The 22,387-nt window shown below is 46.9% G+C and overlaps 1 protein-coding gene across 1 annotated transcript in view; it reads left to right on the top strand.

Annotated features, from left to right (window-relative positions):
* LTV1 (LTV1 ribosome biogenesis factor) overlaps positions 1-22,387 on the top strand; it is a 206,026-nt gene that overhangs the window by 57,188 nt on the left and 126,451 nt on the right. Inside the window, exons 3-6 of the mRNA XM_078648994.1 lie at positions 7,939-8,127; positions 9,364-9,451; positions 11,428-11,572; positions 11,846-12,098. Coding sequence (XP_078505120.1) covers positions 7,939-8,127; positions 9,364-9,451; positions 11,428-11,572; positions 11,846-12,098 — 675 coding nt within the window. The remainder of the gene's footprint in view (positions 1-7,938; positions 8,128-9,363; positions 9,452-11,427; positions 11,573-11,845; positions 12,099-22,387) is intronic.

Genomic DNA, 22,387 nt, shown 5'->3' with positions numbered 1-22,387 from the left:
GGGGGTCCGTTACTGCTCGAAAAGCCAGGTCTTGAGTTGTTTCCTGAAGGAGAGGTGGTCCTGGGTCAGCCGTAGGTGGATGGGGAGGGAGTTCCATGTCTTGGCCGCCAGGTAGGAGAAGGATCTTCCTCCCGCGGTGGCTCTGCGGATGCGTGGTACGGTGGCGAGGGCGAGGCTGGCCAATCGTAGCTGGCGGGTGGGTGTGTAGAAAGTGAGGCGGCTGTTGAGGTACTTCGGGCCCATGTCGTGGAGAGCCTTGTGTGCATGGGTGAGGAGTCTGAACGTGATCCTCTTGTTGACGGGGAGCCAGTGCAGGTCTCTCAGGTGAGTCGAGATGTGGCTGTGGCGAGGGATGTCCAGGATGAGTCGTGCGGAGGCGTTCTGTATGCGCTGGAGTCCTTTCTGTAGTTTGGCAGTGGTTCCCACGTAGAGGGTGTTCCCGTATCCAATCGGCTGGTGACGAGTGCCTGGGTGACTGTCTTCCTGGTTTCGGTGGGGAGAAGCAGTGCCTGGAGGCCAACGTTATCAAACATCGCCCAGCCGCACTCACGGAGGAGTGTGGCTCACCCAGGTGCTTCAACGCGTCTCGGGCTGGCTGGGGAGGCGCGGCAACGTGTAAATAGTGTAAATAGCGTCACCACTCCGTACCTTCTTACCCCTACCCTCCCTCTTACCTCCTTTCCTCACCGTAATATCCTTCACCCGTTTTCACACAGTGAAAGGTTGTAAAGCACCCAAGCACTGGTGTCCCCACTTCCCTGGTTTCCCCCCTGGGAATCGTTATAAGCAAGAACAAAATCGCTAAGAGTCCTCTCTTTCCTTTTCCGCATGTGGCGCTGGAACCCGACGAGAGAAGAAGAACGGGTAACCTCAGAGGCAGATCCGAGGCGGTCATGTCCTAGAAGATCCCGAGGCCTAACAGACACCTTGGACCCTGCAGCCCTAGCGCGAGAGAGACTAACCCAGAAGAAGAAAAAAACCTTTATTCGAATAAAGCCACATTTACCTCACTCTGGTCTCCCTGTCCCTCCTTCTGAACCGCCACAACTGGTGTCAGAAGTGGGATCTGATCCCTCCATCCCGACTTCAGAGATGGATCAATTAATTCAACATATGATTAAGGGCCAAGAGAAGCTGGAATTGGCGGTCGAACGCCAGATGTCATCAGCCCAGGCTGAACGTGAGGTGTTCAAAGCAGCAATGACTGCACAGATGGAGGGGCTACAGAAAGCATTGCAAGAACCGGGTAGCGCACAGGTGACAGAAATGAGAACCACAGTACCTCATCCTGCCGGGGTGTCGCTTCAGAAATATACCCCATGCGAGGACCCAGACGCCTTCTTGACGTACTTCGAAAGGGCTGCCCGAGCCTGCGGGTGGCCAGAAGACAAGTGGCCATTCTTCTTGGCCCCACTACTGTCAGGCGAAGCACAGGTGGCGTACCAAGTGGCAAACGCTACCGGGATGACTCCCTATCCTCAGATAAAAACTATAATCCTGGATCATCTGGGTATGGACTCCGAAGCCTACCGAGTCCGCTTCCGTAAACAAAAAGGGTTGGCAGGCGAAAATCCAAAAACAATGTACTTCCGTTTAAAGAGCGCGGCAGATAAGTGGATCCGGCCTGAGAACAAGACTAAAGAAGAGATTATGGACTGCATATATCTTGAACAGTTCATGGAGGCCCTGCCCTATGCGACCCAGAGGTGGTTGAGACAGCATGCTGGGCTAACGCCAGCCCAGGCGATTGAAATGGCCTCTACATATTCCAGAGCACAACCGAAATCTTACCCTTGGGTGGCCGAGAAACCAAAATTACAGATAGCTCTCAAACCCGAGAGAAAGGGGAAACCCGGACTAGAACACCCCAAACCAAAACCCCACAGACTTGAATACCCGATAACGAGGGGGCCCCAGTGCTTTGATTGTGGAGAGTGGGGCCACATAGCTCGGATGTGTCCAAGGAAGAAACAAAGTGAAGAACCCATGGAAGTGGACTATGCTCCTCGAGCCGTCATGTATACCGCCGAAATGGGCCCTTCCTTTTACGTAAGAGTATTAGTCAACCAAAAATGGGTTAGGGCGTTGCTAGATTCAGGCTGCCGACAGTCTGTTATTCAAAAATCCCTAGTACTTCCTCAACAGCTCATTCCCAGGTCCCAAGTGTTTATCAGATGCGTCCATGGGGATGTGAAACCCTATACCCTGGCCGAGGTTATGATACAACCCCGAGGGAGGAACCCTTGTAAGGTGAAGGTAGGAGTAGTCGACACCCTTCCTGAAGACCTGATCTTGGGGGTCGACAACCCGGATTTATTGGCCCTATTCGAAACACAGACGCAGGTATCAAGAGGGAAGACCACAAACGCCCTTATAGCAGCAGAACCCTGGGCACTCGATCAAAACTTTCGTTTTGCCCAAGCAAATGACGCCACCCTTTACAATGCGTGGGAGTCCGCCCATGCAAACCAGGGAGACCCTAATACACCATACCCAAGGTTCATAATAGAAAAGTATTTGCTATACCGGGAGGGAAAAGAGGGTGACCCCAAGCAACTGTTAGTACCCAAAGAATTCCGTGAACAGGTCTTGTATTACGCCCACACACTTAATGGCAGGGCACACTGGGGCGGAGAAGACCTTACAAAATATCATAAAGGGGTTTTTGTGGCCTGGCCTATACAGGGAAGCTACAGCCTTTTGTAGGACTTGTGAGGTTTACCAGCGGAGGAATCTACAAAGACCATCTGCGGTGCCCTTACAACCAATGCCTATTATAGGCCAGCCATTTGAGAGGGTTGGTATGGACATCATTGGGTCCCTACCGCGTTCTTCCAAAGGGAACACCTACGCGTTGGTGATTGTGGATTACGCCACACGCTTCCCCGAAGCTTTCGCTATCAAGTCACCTACAACGAAGAACATAGCGGAGAAGTTCATTGAACTGTTCTCTCGAGTGGGGTTCCCCAAAGAGGTCATCACCGATCAAGGGACCCCCTTTGTTTCCAAGTTAATGAAGGAAGTCACCAAATCATTAAATATCCATCAAATACGCACATCAGCATACCACCCTCAAACAGACGGGTTATTAGAGCGCTACAACCGTTCTCTCAAAACCACTTTGAGGAAAATGCTGTCCTTGGAAAACAAAGACTGGGACCGGCTGCTCCCCTTGGCTCTATATGTCTTGGGGGCACAAGTCCTGAGCTCCACCGGCTATTCCGCGTTCGAACTTCTCTATGGAAGACAGCCTAGGTCACTGCTCGAAATACCCCGAGAGGCCTGGGAAAGAGAAGAACAAGAAGAATCAAGGTCTCTTCTAGAATATACCCAGCTCCTGCGGAGCAAGATAGGGAAACTGAGAAACCTCGCATATTCAAACATCGAGCTTAGCCAACTTCGCCAAAAGGAAGCATATGACAGGGGCAAAAAGTGGAGAACACTAAAAATAGGGGACTGGGCTTTGGTCTTTTTGCCGACCACAGCACACAAATTTCAAAGAGAATGGAAGGGACCATATCCGGTTGTTGAAGTGATTGGAACAACAACCTATAGACTCCAAATATCTCCGGCCAGAAAACAATGTTTTCACATAAACATGTTGAAGAAGTGGTTGGGACCTACACCTAGGAACTCCCAGTTCAGTTTGCCATCTACTGTAGAGGCCACCACCATTGAGGCACTACCTGTTAACAAGGAGATTAGTGCCGACATGAAACAGGAACTAGAAGACATCCTCAAGCCGTTCGCTGACCTCTTTTCCGATCAACCGGGTTGCACCACCGTGATCGAACACAGAATAGACACTGAGCCAGGGAAAAAAGTGAAAATACGACCGTATAGAATTCCAGCAGCCCGGAGGGAATCTGTGAGGAAAGAGGTGCAGGAGATGTTGCGCCTCGGAGTAATCAGGCCATCGCAGAGCAGCTGGTCATCACCAATTGTAATGGTGCCTAAACCTGACGGGTCCCCAAGGTTCTGTATGGACTTTAGAGCACTTAACTCCATTTCCTCCTTCGATGCATACTCCATACCTAGGGTAGACGAACTGATCGAGCGCATTGGGGAGGCACGTTATATAACGACTTTAGACCTCACGAAGGGGTATTGGCAAGTGCCTCTCCGTGAGGAGGACAGACACAAAACGCCTTCTCTACGGATGAAGGACTATTTGAATTTAACGTATTGCCGTTCAGACTACACGGAGCTCCAGCCACTTTTCAAAGGTTAATGCACAACATACTTCTTTCTTTCAGAAACTACTGCTCCGTGTATCTGGACGACATAGTAATTTTCAGTAATTTTCAGTGCGTCCTGGCAGGATCATCTACGCCACCTACAGACCATACTCCTAGCACTAAGGAACGCAGGATTGCACATAAACGCTAAGAAGTCCAGAGCTGCGTTCTCCAAAGTCAAATATCTGGGGTACATGCTAGGTGAAGGAGCTATAGCTCCACTGGAAGAGAAGGTGAAAGCGATAAGAGACACGCCTTTCCCCAGTACAAAAAAGGAACTGAGAGCCTTTCTGGGCCTTATAGGTTATTATAGACGGTTCATTGCCAACTTTGCGGAATAGGCTAGTCCCTTGACTGATCTCCTACAGAAGGGGGTGAGACCAAAACAGATACAGGAGCCACCAGAGGAAGCAAAGAGGGCGTTTCAGGGTCTGAAGGAAGCCATTACCACCAGCCCAGTCTTGATAGCCCCAGACTTTGACAAACCCTTTCTGGTAGCTACAGACGCCTCCGATACTGGCATCGGAGCTGTTCTCTCCCAGATAGGAAAAGATGGACATGAGCATCTACTTCTGTACATAAGCCGGAAACTTCACCCTCGAGAAAGGAAATACCCAACGATAGAGAGAGAATGTTTAGCTATCCGTTGGGCCGTTGATAAACTGAAATACTATCTCGAGGGAAAACCGTTCACTCTTTTTACGGATCATGGCCCACTACAGTGGATGTACCGACAGAAGTCACAAAACCAGAGGGTCCTGAGGTGGTTCCTCTTCTTGCAACCCTACTCCTTCACCATACAACACAAAAAGGGCAGGGATCATGGCAATGCAGATTTCCTTTCTAGACTATGTCCTCTCCCCGATCGGGAGTATCCAAGGGGGGAGGAGTGTAGCAGGGAGGCGGGGGACACTACCGATATGGACTGGTGGGCTGTTGACAAACCTTCCTCCTCTCTTTCACTGCTTCAGGACGCCTGGGAAACGGAGTCCGAAGCGGGCTGGAATCAACATCCCACACGAAGCGATGTTTGTTCCTTTAACGGGGTCGATCACACCGGAGAAGACACACCCACCTATGACGCGCTATTGTGCCAAATGAACAGCTTAGAGGATCAAGGCCCGCCCCCCTGTGACGAGAGGTATCGAGGATTGGACAAAAGGCCGGAAGACGAAGAAACCGTGTGTCCCGACACCTGGGAGAAGAGAGGAGAGCGAGTGGAGAGCATAGAGGACGGAGAAGGATCGAGCAAGGAGTGGGTGGAGCAGCGGAAGACGGGAGAAGCAGTGCCTGGAGGCCAACGTTATCAAGCATCGCCCAGCCGCACTCACGGAGGAGTGTGGCTCACCCAGGTGCGTCAACGCGTCTCGGGCTGGCTGGGGAGGCGCGGCAACGTGTAAATAGTGTAAATGGCGTCACCACTCCGTACCTTCTTACCCCTACCCTCCCTCTTACCTCCTTTCCTCACCGTAATATCCTTCACCCGTTTTCACACAGTGAAAGGTTGTAAAGCACCCAAGCACTGGTGTCCCCACTTCCCTGGTTTCCCCCCTGGGAATCGTTATAAGCCAGAACAAAATCGCTAAGAGTCCTCTCTTTCCTTTTCCACATGTGGCGCTGGAACCCGACGAGAGAAGAAGAACGGGTAACCTCAGAGGCAGATCCGAGGCGGTCAAGTCCTAGAAGATCCTGAGGCCTAACAGACACCTTGGACCCTGCAGCCCTAGCGCGAGAGAGACTAACCTAGAGGAAGAAAAACCTTTATTCGAATAAAGCCACATTTACCTCACTCTGGTCTGCGTGTCCCTCCTTCTGAACCGCCACACATATCAATGGGGATTCTTAAACAGCAGGGGCACTAATTGAAGACAAAGGAGGGGGCAGTCACTGACCAGCGGCAGCCGCCGCGGACCCAGGGCCGGCGGGGAGCGCGGGAGAGGCAGCATCGCTGGGGTGGGATCGGGAAAGGAGCCGCCATCACTGAGGGCCATTATATAGGAGGCAGCGCGCAGCGCGCAGTGGGCGGAGAAGGTTAGCAAGAGTACGTACGCCCCGGGCGGTCCCCCTCCCCGAAGTGGCGCGCCGGACCCTCCCTGCCCAGGAAGGATAGTTCACAGCCGGCTTCATCTCAGAATTCAGTATGTTTTTGGCATAGCAGCGCCAGCGTCTCAGGGCTGGGGCGCGCCGGCTCGGCGGCATCCAGATCTCTGATTTCCCTCTCGAGCTTAGCCAGGGTGGAGCGAATAGAGCGGAGGACGCCCGCCTGTTTGGAAATACATTCGCCCCGAATGACAGCCTTGAAACCCTCCCATAGGGTGGAGGCAGAGTCGATGGAATCCACGTTTAGATCGAAATAATTGGTGATCGCAGTATGAATTTCCGTACAGAACACAGAGTCCCGGAGGGCATTGGAAGAAAGACGCCAGATGAAGGCCCGTCGCTGGGAGTGAGGAGGCCTAAGACGAATCTGGACCGGCGCCTGATCGGAGAAGGTGCGAGCCATGTGCACTGCATCAGTAAGCCAAGACAAGACATCCGTTGAGGTCAGCCAGAAATCAATTCGTGACCAACAGCCCCTCGCACCAGTGACACGGGTGCCCTCACGGGCATCAGGACGGAGATGGCGAACACTCCATAAACTTGATGAGCAGCCACTGATGTATCTTGAAAGAAGAATATAATTTTTATTTACATATAAGTAAAAAGAGCAGTTCAATTGTGAGCCACAAAGAAAACCAGACTGCTCTAACACATTCAGGTAGTGACCTATAATACAATAATTTTTAAGGTGTTACGAGCTAGGCACTTATTTTGTATAACATCGGCCCTATAGCCAATAATATCCTAGGGTGAATCTTACTCTGGGACTTTGTGATTCGTCAGACATTTCTACTACACTTGACAATCTCTAGATGTTCCAGTCAACGAGATAGATAGTTGCGAAATTAAAAAACCCTTTGGCAACCTTGCGTCGACATGTTTAACCCTTTGTTTCCATGGCTATAGCTCTGGGTGTAAGACCTGACAGCTCCGTGAGCTAAAGCCCTATTGGTCGAGTTTCCAGTCACCAGAACAGAAAACGTCCTGAACGAAACAGTCATACATACAATGGTCTAATCTAATGCAGATAAAGTTATAGTTCTGGGCTTGCCTTAGAGTCTCGATGTTGGTCAGTGATACTCTTTCACTTTGAAGTTCTATTGTTACTTTGCAGAGCCAAATCTAAAATAGCATGCAGCATACTAATTGTAAAATATGTTGTTTTTTTTAAATAAGAGGAATGACATTTATTGAAATGTGGCAGTTTTTTTTATATTTGTGTGTTCCTTTTCATTTACTGTGTGTTGCAAAAATTAGTCAAAATAGATTTCACACGTGTTGCAGACATGCCGCTGATTTCCATAAGTGGAGAGTGAACATCTTTCTTACATATCTGAGCATTGTCTTTCAGAAGCACCAAACCCACAGCTTCAGTTGCTCCAAACAATTGGAGGTGATCACCTTTGCGATGTGTGTTAGACAAAAATACTGAACCTGAATAAATACCCGATTAAGATGCCATATTTCTAGGTTGACAAATTTCTCCATGGTCACTGTAAAAGGTTGTTAGAAATCATTAAATATTAAGAAGAATGCATTTAAATGTTGTCTTAACATAAACAGTATTTAATTTGGTACAAATCTTTGTCTGCGTCACAAGGCTGAAGCTGAGAAGAGGCAAGAGGAGCAAAGGAAGTTTGGTGTCTTCTTTGATGATGAGTATGACTACCTGCAGCATCTCAAGGAGGTCGGTCTCCACGAATTGGTTCCATCTGGCGAGCCTCGTCCACAGAGTCGGATAATCTCAACTGAGAGTGGAGAGGTGGAAGAGGAGGTTGTTCAGATCCCGGTAGGCTTATCTTACTCTTGAGTGCAGGTCTGCAATGACATGTGTGTGGCCCTGCTCTTCCAGGTGCACTATTGAGTCAAGCGGGTTGCCTCTATAGCAAAGCGGAGCAAGCATGCAAAGCATTAGTACTAATCCATTCTTTTTTATCTTTGGCTTTGTGGATTTCTTTACTGTGATGAAAAATTTGTATCATATACAATTACCATTACTTACACATTAGAGCTTGGCCGTTTAGGATCTTTACAGGGTAAGACAATTTGAAGGCCCTAAATGATACAACAATAAGGCTGAATGTCTACAAAGTAGTTTGGCAATGCCAACCAAAAGGCTAGAATTCTTGGAGTATAGTTATGGACAAAGGGAGCTAGCTCCATAGAGCAGGGGCCGGTAAATAGGAGAACCGTCTTCCTTTCCTCCCTCCGCCATTGCATGGGACACAGAGAAGCACTAGAGTAATGTTTACATTCACTAGGAAAAGTAGACCCTTTGGGGTTACAAGATTGACTTGTTGTGCAGATGACCCTTTTCCTACTGATAGCCATTTTGATGAGGATGTGTGATTCCAGGGTGCTCTGTCGCAGTTTATAAATAACTCCCATTGCTGATCGTAGACTTATAAAGACCTGCTTACTGGCACTCCTATGCTTTATTCTGCAAGTGACACATATCCCAGTGTTACAGAAGAAGGCAACATTTATTCACTGGAAATGTAGTAATATTAGTTTCCCACTATTTACTGTTGCTAATGACTGTTTTATTCTACTAAACCCTACCTGGCAATCTGCAGATTTGAGCGGTCTTGACCATTATCATACACATAATGCTAAATATGTTCAAAGAAAAACACAGATGATAAAGTTTGGTCATAAGCATGTCTCCTCTTGGAAGACCAACCATATTGTCTTGGAAGGTGTCCGAGTATACCAATATAGGAATACTTTAAAAACAATAAGGGGCCTTCTGTGCTGTATTTTGAAATTTGGATGCCGTAGTTGTATCCTCTTATTAGATTCTACTGGGTGAAAATGATCCCAGATTTAATCTGTATTGAAGGTGTTTGATCCTCATTTGCTAGTATCTCCTACAATAAAATCAACAAACCTTTGCTGCTAAAAAACATTGGGAGTAAGGCAGTTGCTGAGACTTTGAACCATACCACGCTGTGAGATGTTTTTTAAATAATGAAATGGCTGTTTCCATTTGTAATTTGTATCTGAGAAATTTCTCCTTTTCCAGGCTCCTTCAATTAATTTGCCTTCTTCGGTGTTTGCATCAGAGTTTGAGGAAAATGTGGGATTGTTGAATAAGGCAGCGCCAATATCAGGTACACCATCACACATTGTAATTAAAGTATGAATTGTAAATATTATACCAAGTGTTCTTGAATGCAGAGACCAACTATAATAACGTCTGTTATATGCTTGTGTCAGGTTCAGTGTTAGTCCTGGGAATCAACAATTATCAATGCAACTTTTATTGCTGTTTCCTTACAGCACATTTTTCAAAATAATGGACAGAGTATAACACAGTGCATTGTGAGGTTCTACAGTAAAAGCCTGCCTAAAGATAATACTTTTTGGCGCAAAGAACGGAAACAATAATTTGTACTCTTGCAAGATTAGATATGCCTCTTCTCGGCCCGGGTCAGATTGGCAATCTTCAACACTAACATAAATTGAATGGGTACAAACCAATAAAATAACACGATGAACAATTCATTTCTTTACAGTATGAACAGCAAACGTCCTAATACACCTTACATTACAGGCATGCAGTTCTGCAGTTTTAATTGCCATATTTTTGTAAAATGTGTAAATTAACCCATGTCTTACAATAGCCCCATACAACTAAAGCCTTCAAGCTTCGCTGTGTGGAGACAGCGTTTAACTGGCCTGAACTGCGGGGAGAATTGCTGGGTGTCCCCGGTTGCCGCTGTACCTGTGGGGGCCTGCTGACGGTAACGCACGGACTCCGTGGACCAGGAGCCCGTGCGTGAGCAAACCTGCGCCGAGCTCCGCCCACCAATCACCGGCCTTTATCACCTCTCGCCGGACCCACTGGCGCGGGTCCCGCTTCGCTGTGTGGAGACAGCGTTTAACTAGCCTGAACTGCGGGGAGAATTGCTGGGTGTCCCCGGTTGCCGCTGTACCTGGGGGGACTGCTGACGGTAACACGCGGACTCCGTGGACCAGGAGCCCGTGCGTGAGCACACCTGCGCCGAGCTCCGCCCACCAATCACCGGCCTGAGAGGGATGCTCAGACGTGAGTCCCAGGCACTCCACACCACTGAAATCAAGCTAGCCGGGCTGAAGAGAGGTGTTACCTCGAAACCGGGCCGGTCCTCGGATGCTTGTTTCCGTTCTGGGAAGGACATGGCTTTTGTAGTTCGGACTGGACTGTTCCCATGGGGCACAGGGTCAGCGCTGATTTGCATATCGCCATTGTCTAACCCAGGGTGGTGTGGAGTGGAAAAACGATGGATTTGGGCCCAGATCTTTGGACTGGGGTGAATGTGTGACATTGATCCACATTCTGTCCATCATTGTTGTGTTTGCAGTTACCGCTCTAAGTGTACTGGGGATGCTCAGACCTGAGTCCCAGGCACTCCACACCACTGGAATCAAGCTAGCCGGGCTGAAGAGAGGTGTTACCTCGAAACCGGGCCGGTCCTCGGATGCTTGTTTCCGTTCTGGGAAGGACATGGCTTTTGTAGTTCGGACTGGACTGTTCCCATGGGGCACAGGGTCAGCGCTGATTTGCATATCGCCATTGTCTAACCCAGGGTGGTGTGGAGTGGAAAAACGATGGATTTGGGCCCAGATCTTTGGACTGGGGTGAATGTGTGACATTGATCCACATTCTGTCCATCATTGTTGTGTTTGCAATTCAAGTGGTGACATGTTTTTTCCCCCTAGTGTACTTTTACTGTATTTTGCATATGCTTGCTGAGTTTGCATGTGTTTTATTGCATATTGGTAAGTACGTGAAGTAAAGAATAAGTAAGTTTGGGTGTATAGGGTGTAATGGATGTATGGATTTGTAAGTGTAAAGATGAATGGCCAAGTATGTATGAGGTGCTATTGAGTGCCTGAACACTCAAACAACTAAAGAGAGAATTTCTGATTTCAGCTAGACTTGCTGGCATTGACGATGCTGGTTTAATTTATTTACATCTATTACAAATGTATGTCTTTTTAGCATTGCTTGACCTTGTAATGTGTAATTCATAGGTTTACTTATACGCTTCTGCACCAGATGTTAATACTCTTTTTGTGAGTCTCACCGTTTTCTTTCATTTAGGGCCTCGGCTCGACATGGACCCAGATATTGTTGCAGCTCTTGATGACGACTTTGACTTTGATGATCCAGAAAATCAACTTGACGATGACTTTGTTATCAAGGCCAATGACCTTGTGGAAGGAGAGCAAGATGGAGGTGTTGGCAGGTGTGTCATCCTTCCAGTATTAAACTTTTAGGCCTGAATCGTGTGTTAAGCCTTAAGAATTTACCTCTTGATTTTGCATATAATTATTCTTCGGCCTCCCACAGTTTTCAGTTCCTCAGATTGAAGTATGACTACACTGGACTCTTGTTTAATTTAGCTTTGAAGATTCACCTTGAGAGCATGAAGAAATGTACTGTTCCTTAACGTTTCTCAGTCATTTGAGCCATGGAATGAGTGTTAATGATCAAGTAACTGGTATATATTTATTGGCAGGGCTTGTTTTGATGGTAATGATGATGGCTGGGAGGACATGGAGGATGACGAGGAGGGCAGCACTAGCGATGAAGATTTTGACTCTGATGGTCCTTTGTCAGAGGAAGGAGAAGGGGAATCTGCCAATGGACCACCAAAGGAGTTTCTGTTTTTGCAAGAGGAAACCAGGAGCCGTTTTACAGAGTACTCTATGACCTCCTCTGTTATGAAAAGAAATGACCAATTGACCTTACTAGATGAAAGGTTTGAGAAGGTGAGAACTTTTTTCATAGTCTTTAAGAAGGTAAAACCCTTAAAGAGGATTGTACACATCAGATTTTGAATGCTGGGTAAAGTTAACAAGTATGGTCACTGGTCATCTTTACCGGCTGATTGAATTACAGCGAATATAAAATGAACTCATTTTGATAGGAAAGGACAACGTAATTTAGAACATTTTATAAGATCCATGTATATATGGAAATGCTTTTCTAGGTCGAGCCTGGCCAGCACATGCGCTGCTCTGCGAGGCATGCTGTGTTGGAGTATGGACTTGAAGCGCGGCCACTCTCCGCCCGTATTTTTAATTGGCTTGTGCCATTGTCCTTCGTAAACGCTGGCTTCTGATTCATTAATAGGCTTGTTGGTGCCCCTTAGTACTGTCTTGTCTTCATTCGTAACCTCCCATCAGGACTAGACCTTTTACTGTGTCCTTACTGTATAGCTTGTATTAGCCCTTAGCAAGAACTCTTTGATTAATTAATGTAAACACCACTTGTGGGACGCGAGCTTAAGCAATGGGGGCCGCTTTTTGTGTGTGTGCGCTTATACAATGGGGCCACACCCACCACTCCCGGAATGGGCACGCAGCTCGCTTAACTTGTTGTTTTTTATTTATTTTTACATTAAATCATGGCGCCCGCGCATTTTGTTGTGCGCTGCTCGCCCCACTAATTGTTTGTTTTTTAAACATAAAATCATGGCAGCCACATAATGTTCTCCCATCCAGAATTACACCCAAACCAAAGTGTCGGCACCATCGCTCCCAGCAACATCGCAAAATAACCATGTGATGTTTTTTACGATGTTGCTGGGAGCGATGCCACGGACTGGCAGCAGCGGGTATTAGCAGCGGCAGAGTGGGCTAGAAGAAGGAGCCGTGAGGCAGACACGGCGCCAGATCGCAAAGGCAGCAGCAACCATGCCAGCTCTGGCGTTTCAGTGCTTCGCCTGACTTCGGTCTCGAATTTGCGAAAGTTTCAGCTATTAGCAGTGTAAATGACAATGCTTTTTTATGTTTTAAAAACCAAACATAAATAAAAGCATTGCTATTTACAGTGGCAATAGCACAAACTTGCGTAAATGCAAGATCTCTTGCATTGGAAATGCTTACCAGTACCTAGCCAGCATGGCAGCATTCTGAAGATTTGAGAAAGAGACAGGGCACCGCACCCTGTCTCTTTCTCAAATCGTTCGAATGAGTGGGCTCGTGGTCTTTGCTTAATTTGTATTTTCAATTAGGATTCGGTTTTCTGGGATAATATTTATTAGTTTTGAAGAGGTTTCTATGGAAAGCACTTCAAAGTTCAGTTCAGAGTCCTGTTATTCACCTATTACAACTTACTCAAGTAGTTCTGATTCCAGTTTTATCTCATCCTTTAGAGCCAAAGGGGAACCAAATCATATCTTAGACCTTCCAAAAAACACGGGCTCACAAAAATATAACCCTTATCCTCAGTACTCGATTTCTTATAATTTCTATTTAAATTAGTACCTTGGGTGTTCTTTGTTTAATTCTAATGGTGTTCTGAAGTTTTCAGCTCTATGTGGCATTCATTTACTACAGTTCCACATATTTTCATTACTCCTCCCATTAAGAGATTGAACACTGAGATGGGCATTGTTATTGAGGCTCTGTAATTAAGCTCATTGCGATATTATCCAGTATCACCTCTGAAGCAAACCCATTTTAGATATTTTTTTGTTCATAATTGTATTCAGGGCAGCAGACCATACTCTTCAACGCCTGCAGGGACATCTAATATTCTTTTCCTCTATCAGTTTTAAGGCTGAAATAAGATGAAGAATCTAGAGAGTGCACATTTGTAGACAACTAGTTATATTATGGTAAACTATCTGTTTTCCTGTCAGAATTTTCAAAGTTTGAGCAATAGAGCACATCATTTAGGTTTGCCTTGTTTATTCAAACAGTTTTAATCACGACTTATGCATGATTGCCTTTGGATCAGGCTGAGCAATACAAAAACCTGCAGCAATTTCCATAAACATACTCAGAGTATATAAAGAACAATAAGATTGTCAAGAAAAACAGTGATTCCTTTACAAGTGGAAATAACATCAGCTTCATAAGGGGAACACTGGGGCAGAAGCTTTCAAATATATGCTTGCATATTGTCAGTATGGAGTCTTACTGGTGATAACACCAGGCTGCTGCCCTTTCCCACCTGTACCATGCTTTGACTTACCTTGCACAGGCAGCAGGTACTAGCAGAGAAAAGAAATAAACAGCATAATAGAAATTCTGGAGTTCAGAGGCAGCAGGGCACTCTGTGTTGGAAAAAAGAGAAAAACCAGTCACATGAGGACACTCACACCCTTTTTACGGGGAAACCCCTCCCCCCAACCTGTCTTGGTGGGGTTAAGCTTCAGGTAGGCACTGGACATTGAGGTCTGGAGGAGGTGCAGGCAGTGTGTGAGGCATTGATGTCTGGAGTGAAGGAGACTTTAAAGAAGAGTTGTGTGTTTTCTGCCTTCTGGTGAATTGTGAAGCTGCTATCTGAAATAAGAGCCCCAAGGGGCTGGGCTCCAGTTTGGAGTTGAAAATGAGATGGGAGAGAATATGGAAGCCTGGGAGACTCTGCAGGTGATAGGGATCTTTTGAGACCTGTAGGTGCCCATGGGAACAAACTGGTTTGGAGAAATGTGTTGGTGTCCGACGTGTAGATGAGTTAAAACATTAGGTTCACGATGGATAGATAAGTCTTTAAAGGACCTGAATTTGTTTTTCTTCTCTTTTTGAGTTGACCTCTGATTGTTGCAGGAAATAGGTATGGTGTGTTGGCCGTTTCTGCTTAGGGGTATAGGTAGTTTCCATTGGATTGTTGGTGATGTTGATAAGATTGAGCTTGTGTATGTGACCTTTCGAGTATGTTGATTGAGGGAAGTGCTGTACTACACTGAGTGTGTGCTGATAAGGTTGAGCAGGGTGTGTCATGTTTTATTTTTGTTCCCTAGCCTTGTGCTGTCTGGGAGATTGAAGTCACTCCCCGGGTGGTGTGGGTCCATTGAATGGAGAGCATGCTGCACCAGGATGCCATCTGGATGGCAGCAAGACCTCCTTCCTATGTGCACAGTTCACAAAGTGCATGCTGTAGCCTGTGCAAAGAATATCTATGATGAGCGAGGATGTTTAGTGTGAAGATTGTTTCTGTGATTAAGTCATCATGCTTCTGGTAGATGACAAGGTCTGCAATGTCTAGTGTGTGGAGTACTGCTGAGCGAGTGTTAATGAGCTTTAGTTGGCGTTTGTGTTCAGTGGTGTGAGTGTATGTGGTAGCCGAATGTGTATGAGGTTTGGTCTATGCATTGTGTTTGTATCGTATAGCCCTCTGTGTAATTGCATTCCCTTTTTAGGTCTCGCCTGTCGATGCGCATGCGCATCGAGCAAGCGAGACTATGGGGGCTTATCCACTCTTTATCCACTGCAAGGAATCGTGGCGATTCCTTGCAGTGCCCGTGACTTTTAAGCTCAATGCGCATGCGCATTGAGCTTAAAAGCGCGTGCACGTCCATCTTGTTTTACCCGCTCCGCCCCCTCCCCTTCCCGCTGTGTACCATTTCTCCTCCGTCCGTCTTGTTTGTTTAATTTAACCCGCTCCGCCCCCTCCCCTTCCCGCCGTGTCGCATTTCTCCTCCCCCTCCCCTCTCTTCCCTCCGTCTCGTTTGTTTAATTTAACCCGCTCCGCCCCCTCCCCTTCCCGCCGTGTCGCATTTCTCCTCCCCCCTCCCCTCTCTTCCCTCCGTCTCGTTTGTTTATTTTACCCGCTCCGCCCCCTCCCCTGCCCGCCGTGTCGCATTTTTTTTTATTCGAAGCCTAGTTCAGACTATCGAGGTTCCTGCCATTGTGCCGAGGACCGGAGCCGCACACCGTTGCAACCTCCACGAGACTCCTAAGAGGTAAGCCCTTATCATCATGCTGAGCGCACCCTTGTGCTCCCCATGCCTTCTACCTTTCAATGGTAAAGGATGGCACCGCTGACACAACCTACACCCTTTCCCACTCCCCAGCTCCAACAGCAAGAAACCGCTAATCAGCGAGGTTAAGCTGCCCTACCAGCCACTCCGAGCAAATACGAACCATGGAACCACTTCCAAGGACCGCACTGAGCGAAGAAAAGGTAATGCTCAACCCTTGGCTATTCACATTCTTTTCTGACGCCATATGCCCGGCAACCAGCCCTGACATTCATCACTTTCTTTCAAAAGGAATGACGCAGCGCTCTATACACCTTAATCATTCGGATTCAAGCAATATTTCGCTTGAACTAGGGTAAGGCAGTCCATTTACGAAGTTCCGCCCATTCGTTCACTTTACCCTGCCGCCTTGCAAACTTCTCTTCCCACGTCTCGCCACTAAATTAATTGACCCTCCGCATACACTCGATCACCCCCATAAATCCATTAGAACATAAGTATCACCTTCTTGAACACTTGTGAAAACACTTGCACAGTATACCTCGCCACGAATAACACAAAGCTAGCAGTTTTCCTGACATGCACAAGTGCTATCTAGGAGCACACATCTCACAGGTGGCACGAGTACCCGACTCCAACATTGTTTTAACTTATGTTGTCTACAAATATGGTGGCACTTGATCCCTACACCAGTTGTTGACATATTGAAATGCAACTATTACAGTAATTCTGACAGGTCGCTGTTGTCTGTTTTTCCTCCCCCCTTTTTCCTGTTCCTTATCCCAACAGGCTCCAACGATAGACACCAGGCAATTGTATTTAAATTAGTCCTGATGATGATCCCCCTTATCTAGGAGCTAGGGATCGAAACGTCGACTGTTCTAAAACAATGCCACAAACTGACCATTGAGTGACATTATTGTGGACATTGTTTGGCAAAGCTTGCTTTACTAGATTTCAAGTGCAAGCCACCGTGGCTCCAAAGTTATTGCCTGATATTTTGTATGTTTTGCACTACTTAGTTCGTTCAGCTGTTTTGTAACTGAACAATTCTTGCCCCCTTTTGTTTGGGAAAAAAAAGTTTAGAATACAGTTATCTCGCACCGTCTTTAACTGAGTTCTTGCATTGCCTTACTTCTGGGGCACTTTAAAATAGAATTAATGGATGACTCCCAGGGTAGAAACTATATTCATTTTGCCTTCTGGTTTGATGAGCATTCTTTGCAGAGATGGCGTACTTACTCCTGCCTAGCGCCAATGTGACATGTCTGGGAGCACTATTTCGAATTACTGATTCGATTCCCTCTGTTCCAACCCAGCCTCACCTCCTTCGGAGGGCCCAACAAGTAGGGTTGAGTTTGACATAGTAAGGGGCCTTGTAAAGCTCCAGTACGCTTTATAGAAATATAATCTTCGCAGGGCCTGATACACTTTCTCTGACTGTCGCAACTATTCACCCATTTATCTACGCCCGCTGCATACTTCCTGTAAGACAACTGGAGTTCAGTTTTCGAGTGAATGCTGGGCTCACATTGGCAGGTGATCTTCCTCACTCTCACTCATCCTCACTCACCCTCAACCCCTCACCCTCACTCACCCTCACCCTCACTCACCCTCAACCCCTCACCCTCACTCACTCACCCTCAACCCCTCACTCACCCTCACTCTCACTCATCCTCATCCTCACTCAACCACCCTCACTCACCCACCCTCAACCCCTCACCCTCACTCACCCTCAACCCCTCACCCTCACTCACTCACCCTCACTCACCCTCAACCCCTCCCCCTCGACCCCTCCCCCTCAACCCCTCACCCACCCTCCCTCACCCTCAACCCCTCACCCTCAAACCATCACTCACCCTCAACCCCTCACCCTCAACCCCTCACTCACCCTCAACCCCTCACCCTCACTCACCCTCAACCCCTCACCCTCACTCACTCACCCTCAACCCCTCACCCTCAACCCCTCACCCTCACCCTCAACCCCTCACTCACCCTCACTCTCACTCACCCTCACTCAGCCTCAACTACTCCCCCTCACCCTCACTCACCCAAAACCCCTCACCCTCACTCACCCTCACCCTCACTCACCCTCAACACCTCACTCACCCTCACTCACCTTCACTCACCCTCAACACCTCACCCTCAACCTCAACCCCTCACCCTCACCCACCCTCACTCACCCTCACTCACCCTCAACCCCTCACCCTCACTCACCCTCACTCACCCTCACTCACCTTCACCCTCACTCACCCTCACTCACCCTCACCCTCACTCACCCTCACCCTCACACAGTGCAATAGTTCTCAGACCATTTCAGTTAGAGCTTTTAGAAATGTTTATGGCTTTTTTTATTTGTAATACTTTAGCATTGGCTACAGGAAACAAAAATGCTAAACATTTACAAAAAAAACCCATAAACAATTCTAAAAACACTAACTCTAATGGTGCGAGACCTATTGCATTTCCAATGCTTGTTGGAACAGAGACTGATAACAATTAGGACCAGGGTGATATGTTTCCTCAGCCTTATGCCGATGACAATTTGAATGTGGGCTTGCAACATGCTATTGGGCTCTATACTTCCCCAGAGTCAGCCCTTTTTCTCCCTTCTTGGCCCGGCCACGAAAGAATGTGCATCCTACACCATGGTCATGTTTGGGGCCAGGGGAATTCCTGGACCTCCACCTCTCTGCCATTTAGGTGAAAATAAACATGCTGATGGAAGTCCTACAGCCTGGCCGTACTGCTTCTGAGCCTCTTCCCCTGTAATGAGGCCTTAACAGAAACCCTGCTAAGCCCTGTACCGGACTGCCTGTTAACTAGCAATTGCCAGACGCCATTGTCCTACTCAAGATGACCCAGCCTTTTAGGCACAGCCCCCTTCTATAGAGAGTCTTGTGGTGAAAGGTCCCACTAACCGGACCAATCCCAACAGTTTCACTTCCACTCCCCTGATAGGGAATCAAAGAGCGAAGAGACTTTAAAAAAAAAAGCTTATTCTCCTCAGCCAGTTTGGCCCTGCAGCCCATTAACGTCTCCTGTTTGCTGGACCACTATACTCATGCCTTTTGGAACTCAGTGGTGCAAGTCCTCCCAGGCGTTCCTGAAGACCTTTGCCATGTTCTATCATATAGGATGGTCGTGATGCGTCCAAGTTCACAGTGACAAGATCCTACCGACTACATCGGGCAGGTTATCGGCATCAGCGTTGCCATTCATAGTCACGCATGGCTATGATCGACTGGATTCTCGGGCCACATCCAGTCCTCCATGGTGGACATGTCGTTCAATAGGACTCACTTGCTCGGGAACTAGGCTTCTACTCTTTAACTTTCAGGGAGAGTAGGGATACTGGTAGGGATCGCTCTTTAGGCCTTTCTACCCGGCCTCGGCATCAACAATTTTAACTTTCTTTCCATGGCTTTGGACGAGGCATTAGTTGCAGTCAGTCTGGTCTTCTTCAGCAGGGAATCCAGCAGTTTTGCAGGATTGTATGTGATTGCATAGAAAAACGATTTCATGGGATACAATAACTGAGAAACCATTTTCCTAAATGGAAATTTGCAGACTGAATGGCACTTACCATTTCATAGAAACCAATTCATAGAACGTCTTTTGGTTCGAAATTGGCATTTGCATTCTTATTGGGCCGAAGCTTACCAGATTGTGCCACTGTCTGGTTTTCTAACGACATCTTCGGCGCATTCGGAAAGCTTTCCTGGGAATACATTTTGCTCATTGCTTACCATTGATTCGTGGTTTGTATTGCATTTATTTGCTTTTGCCAGTCCAGCTTGAGTTAGTCCCTCCCTAGAGCATCCCTTGTTTACTGTATCCTTCTGGGTACGCGTTTTCTGTAAGCAAGCCTTTAAATCGTGTTCTTTTCCGTTGTCACATTTTCTGTGCGTTAACAGACAAGGGTCAGATGTCAGGGTCTGTCTTCCGAGGTAGCTTGGTGTTTACTTTTCTTTCTCGGACTTCAAAGTGAGAGAACTTGAGTGACAATCCCATGTGAGAGGAAAGGGTGTAGATGAACTGTGCTGATGTTTCAGAATATATCAGAATCAAGAAAGTACAAATGAAGCACATTTTTTTAAAAATTCTGAAGTGTGGTAGAAACAAATATTTGAATACGATCAAAGCACATCAGTACATTAGGTGATGTCATTTCCACACATTGTTTGTGAGCAGTAAAACTGTATGTCTGTGCAAACGTAATGGTCATTTCAAGTGGAAATGTGTTGTCTGTAATGGCCACTCCACTTTATACCCCTCCATTGTCCAACACTCTACTCTGCACCACTCCACTCTACCAACACTTGACTCCACTCTGTGCCCTTTCAATGTACGACACTTCATTACCACGTGCCAATCCATGCCCCTCCACTCTGAAATACTCTATGGCAGTGGTTCCCAAACTTTTTACTCCTGAGGACCCCTATTGAGTCACCACTGGAAGCCGGGGACCCCCAAGCAATTTGTATGAGTTATATTTCAAACATTAAAACAGTAATTCGAAAAAAATACACACGTGTGCACACAAAACAAACACTCAAAGTACTAAGGATTTTGGGGCGAGATGTACGACCATTTCTTATAGCGCCTCGCAATTGGCGACACATTGCGAGTGGCAAATTGCGAGTCGCTAAATGAAATGTACAACAGTGTGTTTAACACTGTTTGGGATTCACAGTGGGGTCGCAAATTACGAGGTTCATTAATATTAATGAGCCTCTCGCAATTTGCGAGCCCATTGGAAATGCCAGCCCTCCCAGCGATGTTGGCCTGCTGGGCTCTGCAGGCCACCATGTCTCGGACTGCATTTAAAAAAAAAGACAATGAAACGTTTTAGTTTCATTTTCTAAGGGCAGGCAGAGGTCCCTGGGACCCACTGCCTGACCTTAAAAAATAATTTTGCATGCATTTGCAAAGGGGAAGGGGTCCCCTGGGGATCCCTTCCCATTTGTGAATGCATTACCATCTACTTGAAGTAGGTGGTAATTGTGACTGTTTTGCGACCGCAAAACATTTGTACATGGTTTTGAGACTCGCTATTTGGAAAGGAATGCCCCTTCCAAATAGCAAGTTGCAAAACCTATTTAGAGAGTCGCAAACAAATTGCGACTCGCGAAATAGGCTATGTACATGGCCCAATAGGTTTTTGCATGCGCAAACGGGTTCGCTAACCCGTTCGCGCATATAAAAACAGATCATACATCTGGCCCTTAGTATTTCATTTGTTTTGTTTTGTAGCATCTCTCATACCATTGTAGGATGTCAGAGCACTTTACATCACACACATATAGAGACATTGAATCATACATGTAAATCAGTGTGTATATAAAATGTTTAAAGAGTGCTTGGTCTGGAAAAGCACAAACCCAGGATTCAGAGCATAACACAGTGGCTAGCATTGACTTTAACATTAAAAATGTATTTTCACCCAAATATATCTTTTTAGCAGCATCAGGATAATGAATAACTGGGACAAAATATAAGTTACTAACTGGTACCATGCAGTTTGCAAGCAGCTCTTTGATGACAGTTTATAGGTCCCTCTGCTAGATTTCGATTGTCACTTATGAAGTGCACAGTAATAAAGGAATCTCTGTGACAAAAGCAGTACCCACGAACCTAGGCACATACAATTCTGCTTTTTAAGATGCATGTTACACGATCTTTGCAGTAGGAGGCACATTAACCCTCTGTGCTACATTAGTTAAATCAAAGCTGCCACTGAACAAAACTCTCATCGCTCTCCAGCAGGTACATTAATCACTGGCATTCTCTTGACACTTTTATTGTTGCTGGAAAGCTGCTAATTATACAAGAAATGTTTCTGTGCTTTTAAAACTGTTGCCTACGGACCCCCCGGGAATGTGTCACGGACCCCTGGGGGTCTGCGGACCACAGTTTGGGAAACACTGCTCTATGGCATGCCATTTGACCCAACACTAACCCACTTCACCCCACTCCACGCCACTAACTCCATGACACAACACGGCACTCTACTCTACACCACTCTATGCCCCTCTTCTTTATGCCCCTCCCCTCAACACCACTTGACCGACTTCACAACCCTCTACCCTAACTCCAAGCTAGCTCACTCCAATCTACCTCGATCCACTCCACTACGATCCAATCTATCCCACTCCTCTCTACCCCAATCTATCCCATTCCACTGTATCCCAATCTATCCCACTCCACTCAACCTATCACTCTCCACTCAACCCCAATCTATCCCACTACAAACTACCCCACTCCACTCAGTCTAACCCAATATACCCCACGCCACTCAGTACAACCCTAATAACTCCACTACAATCTACCCCACTCCACTCTACC

Source organism: Lissotriton helveticus, chromosome 6, assembly GCF_964261635.1.
Source record: "Lissotriton helveticus chromosome 6, aLisHel1.1, whole genome shotgun sequence".
Lineage (NCBI taxonomy): Eukaryota > Metazoa > Chordata > Amphibia > Caudata > Salamandridae > Lissotriton > Lissotriton helveticus.
This window is presented reverse-complemented; position numbering and strand designations above follow the sequence as displayed.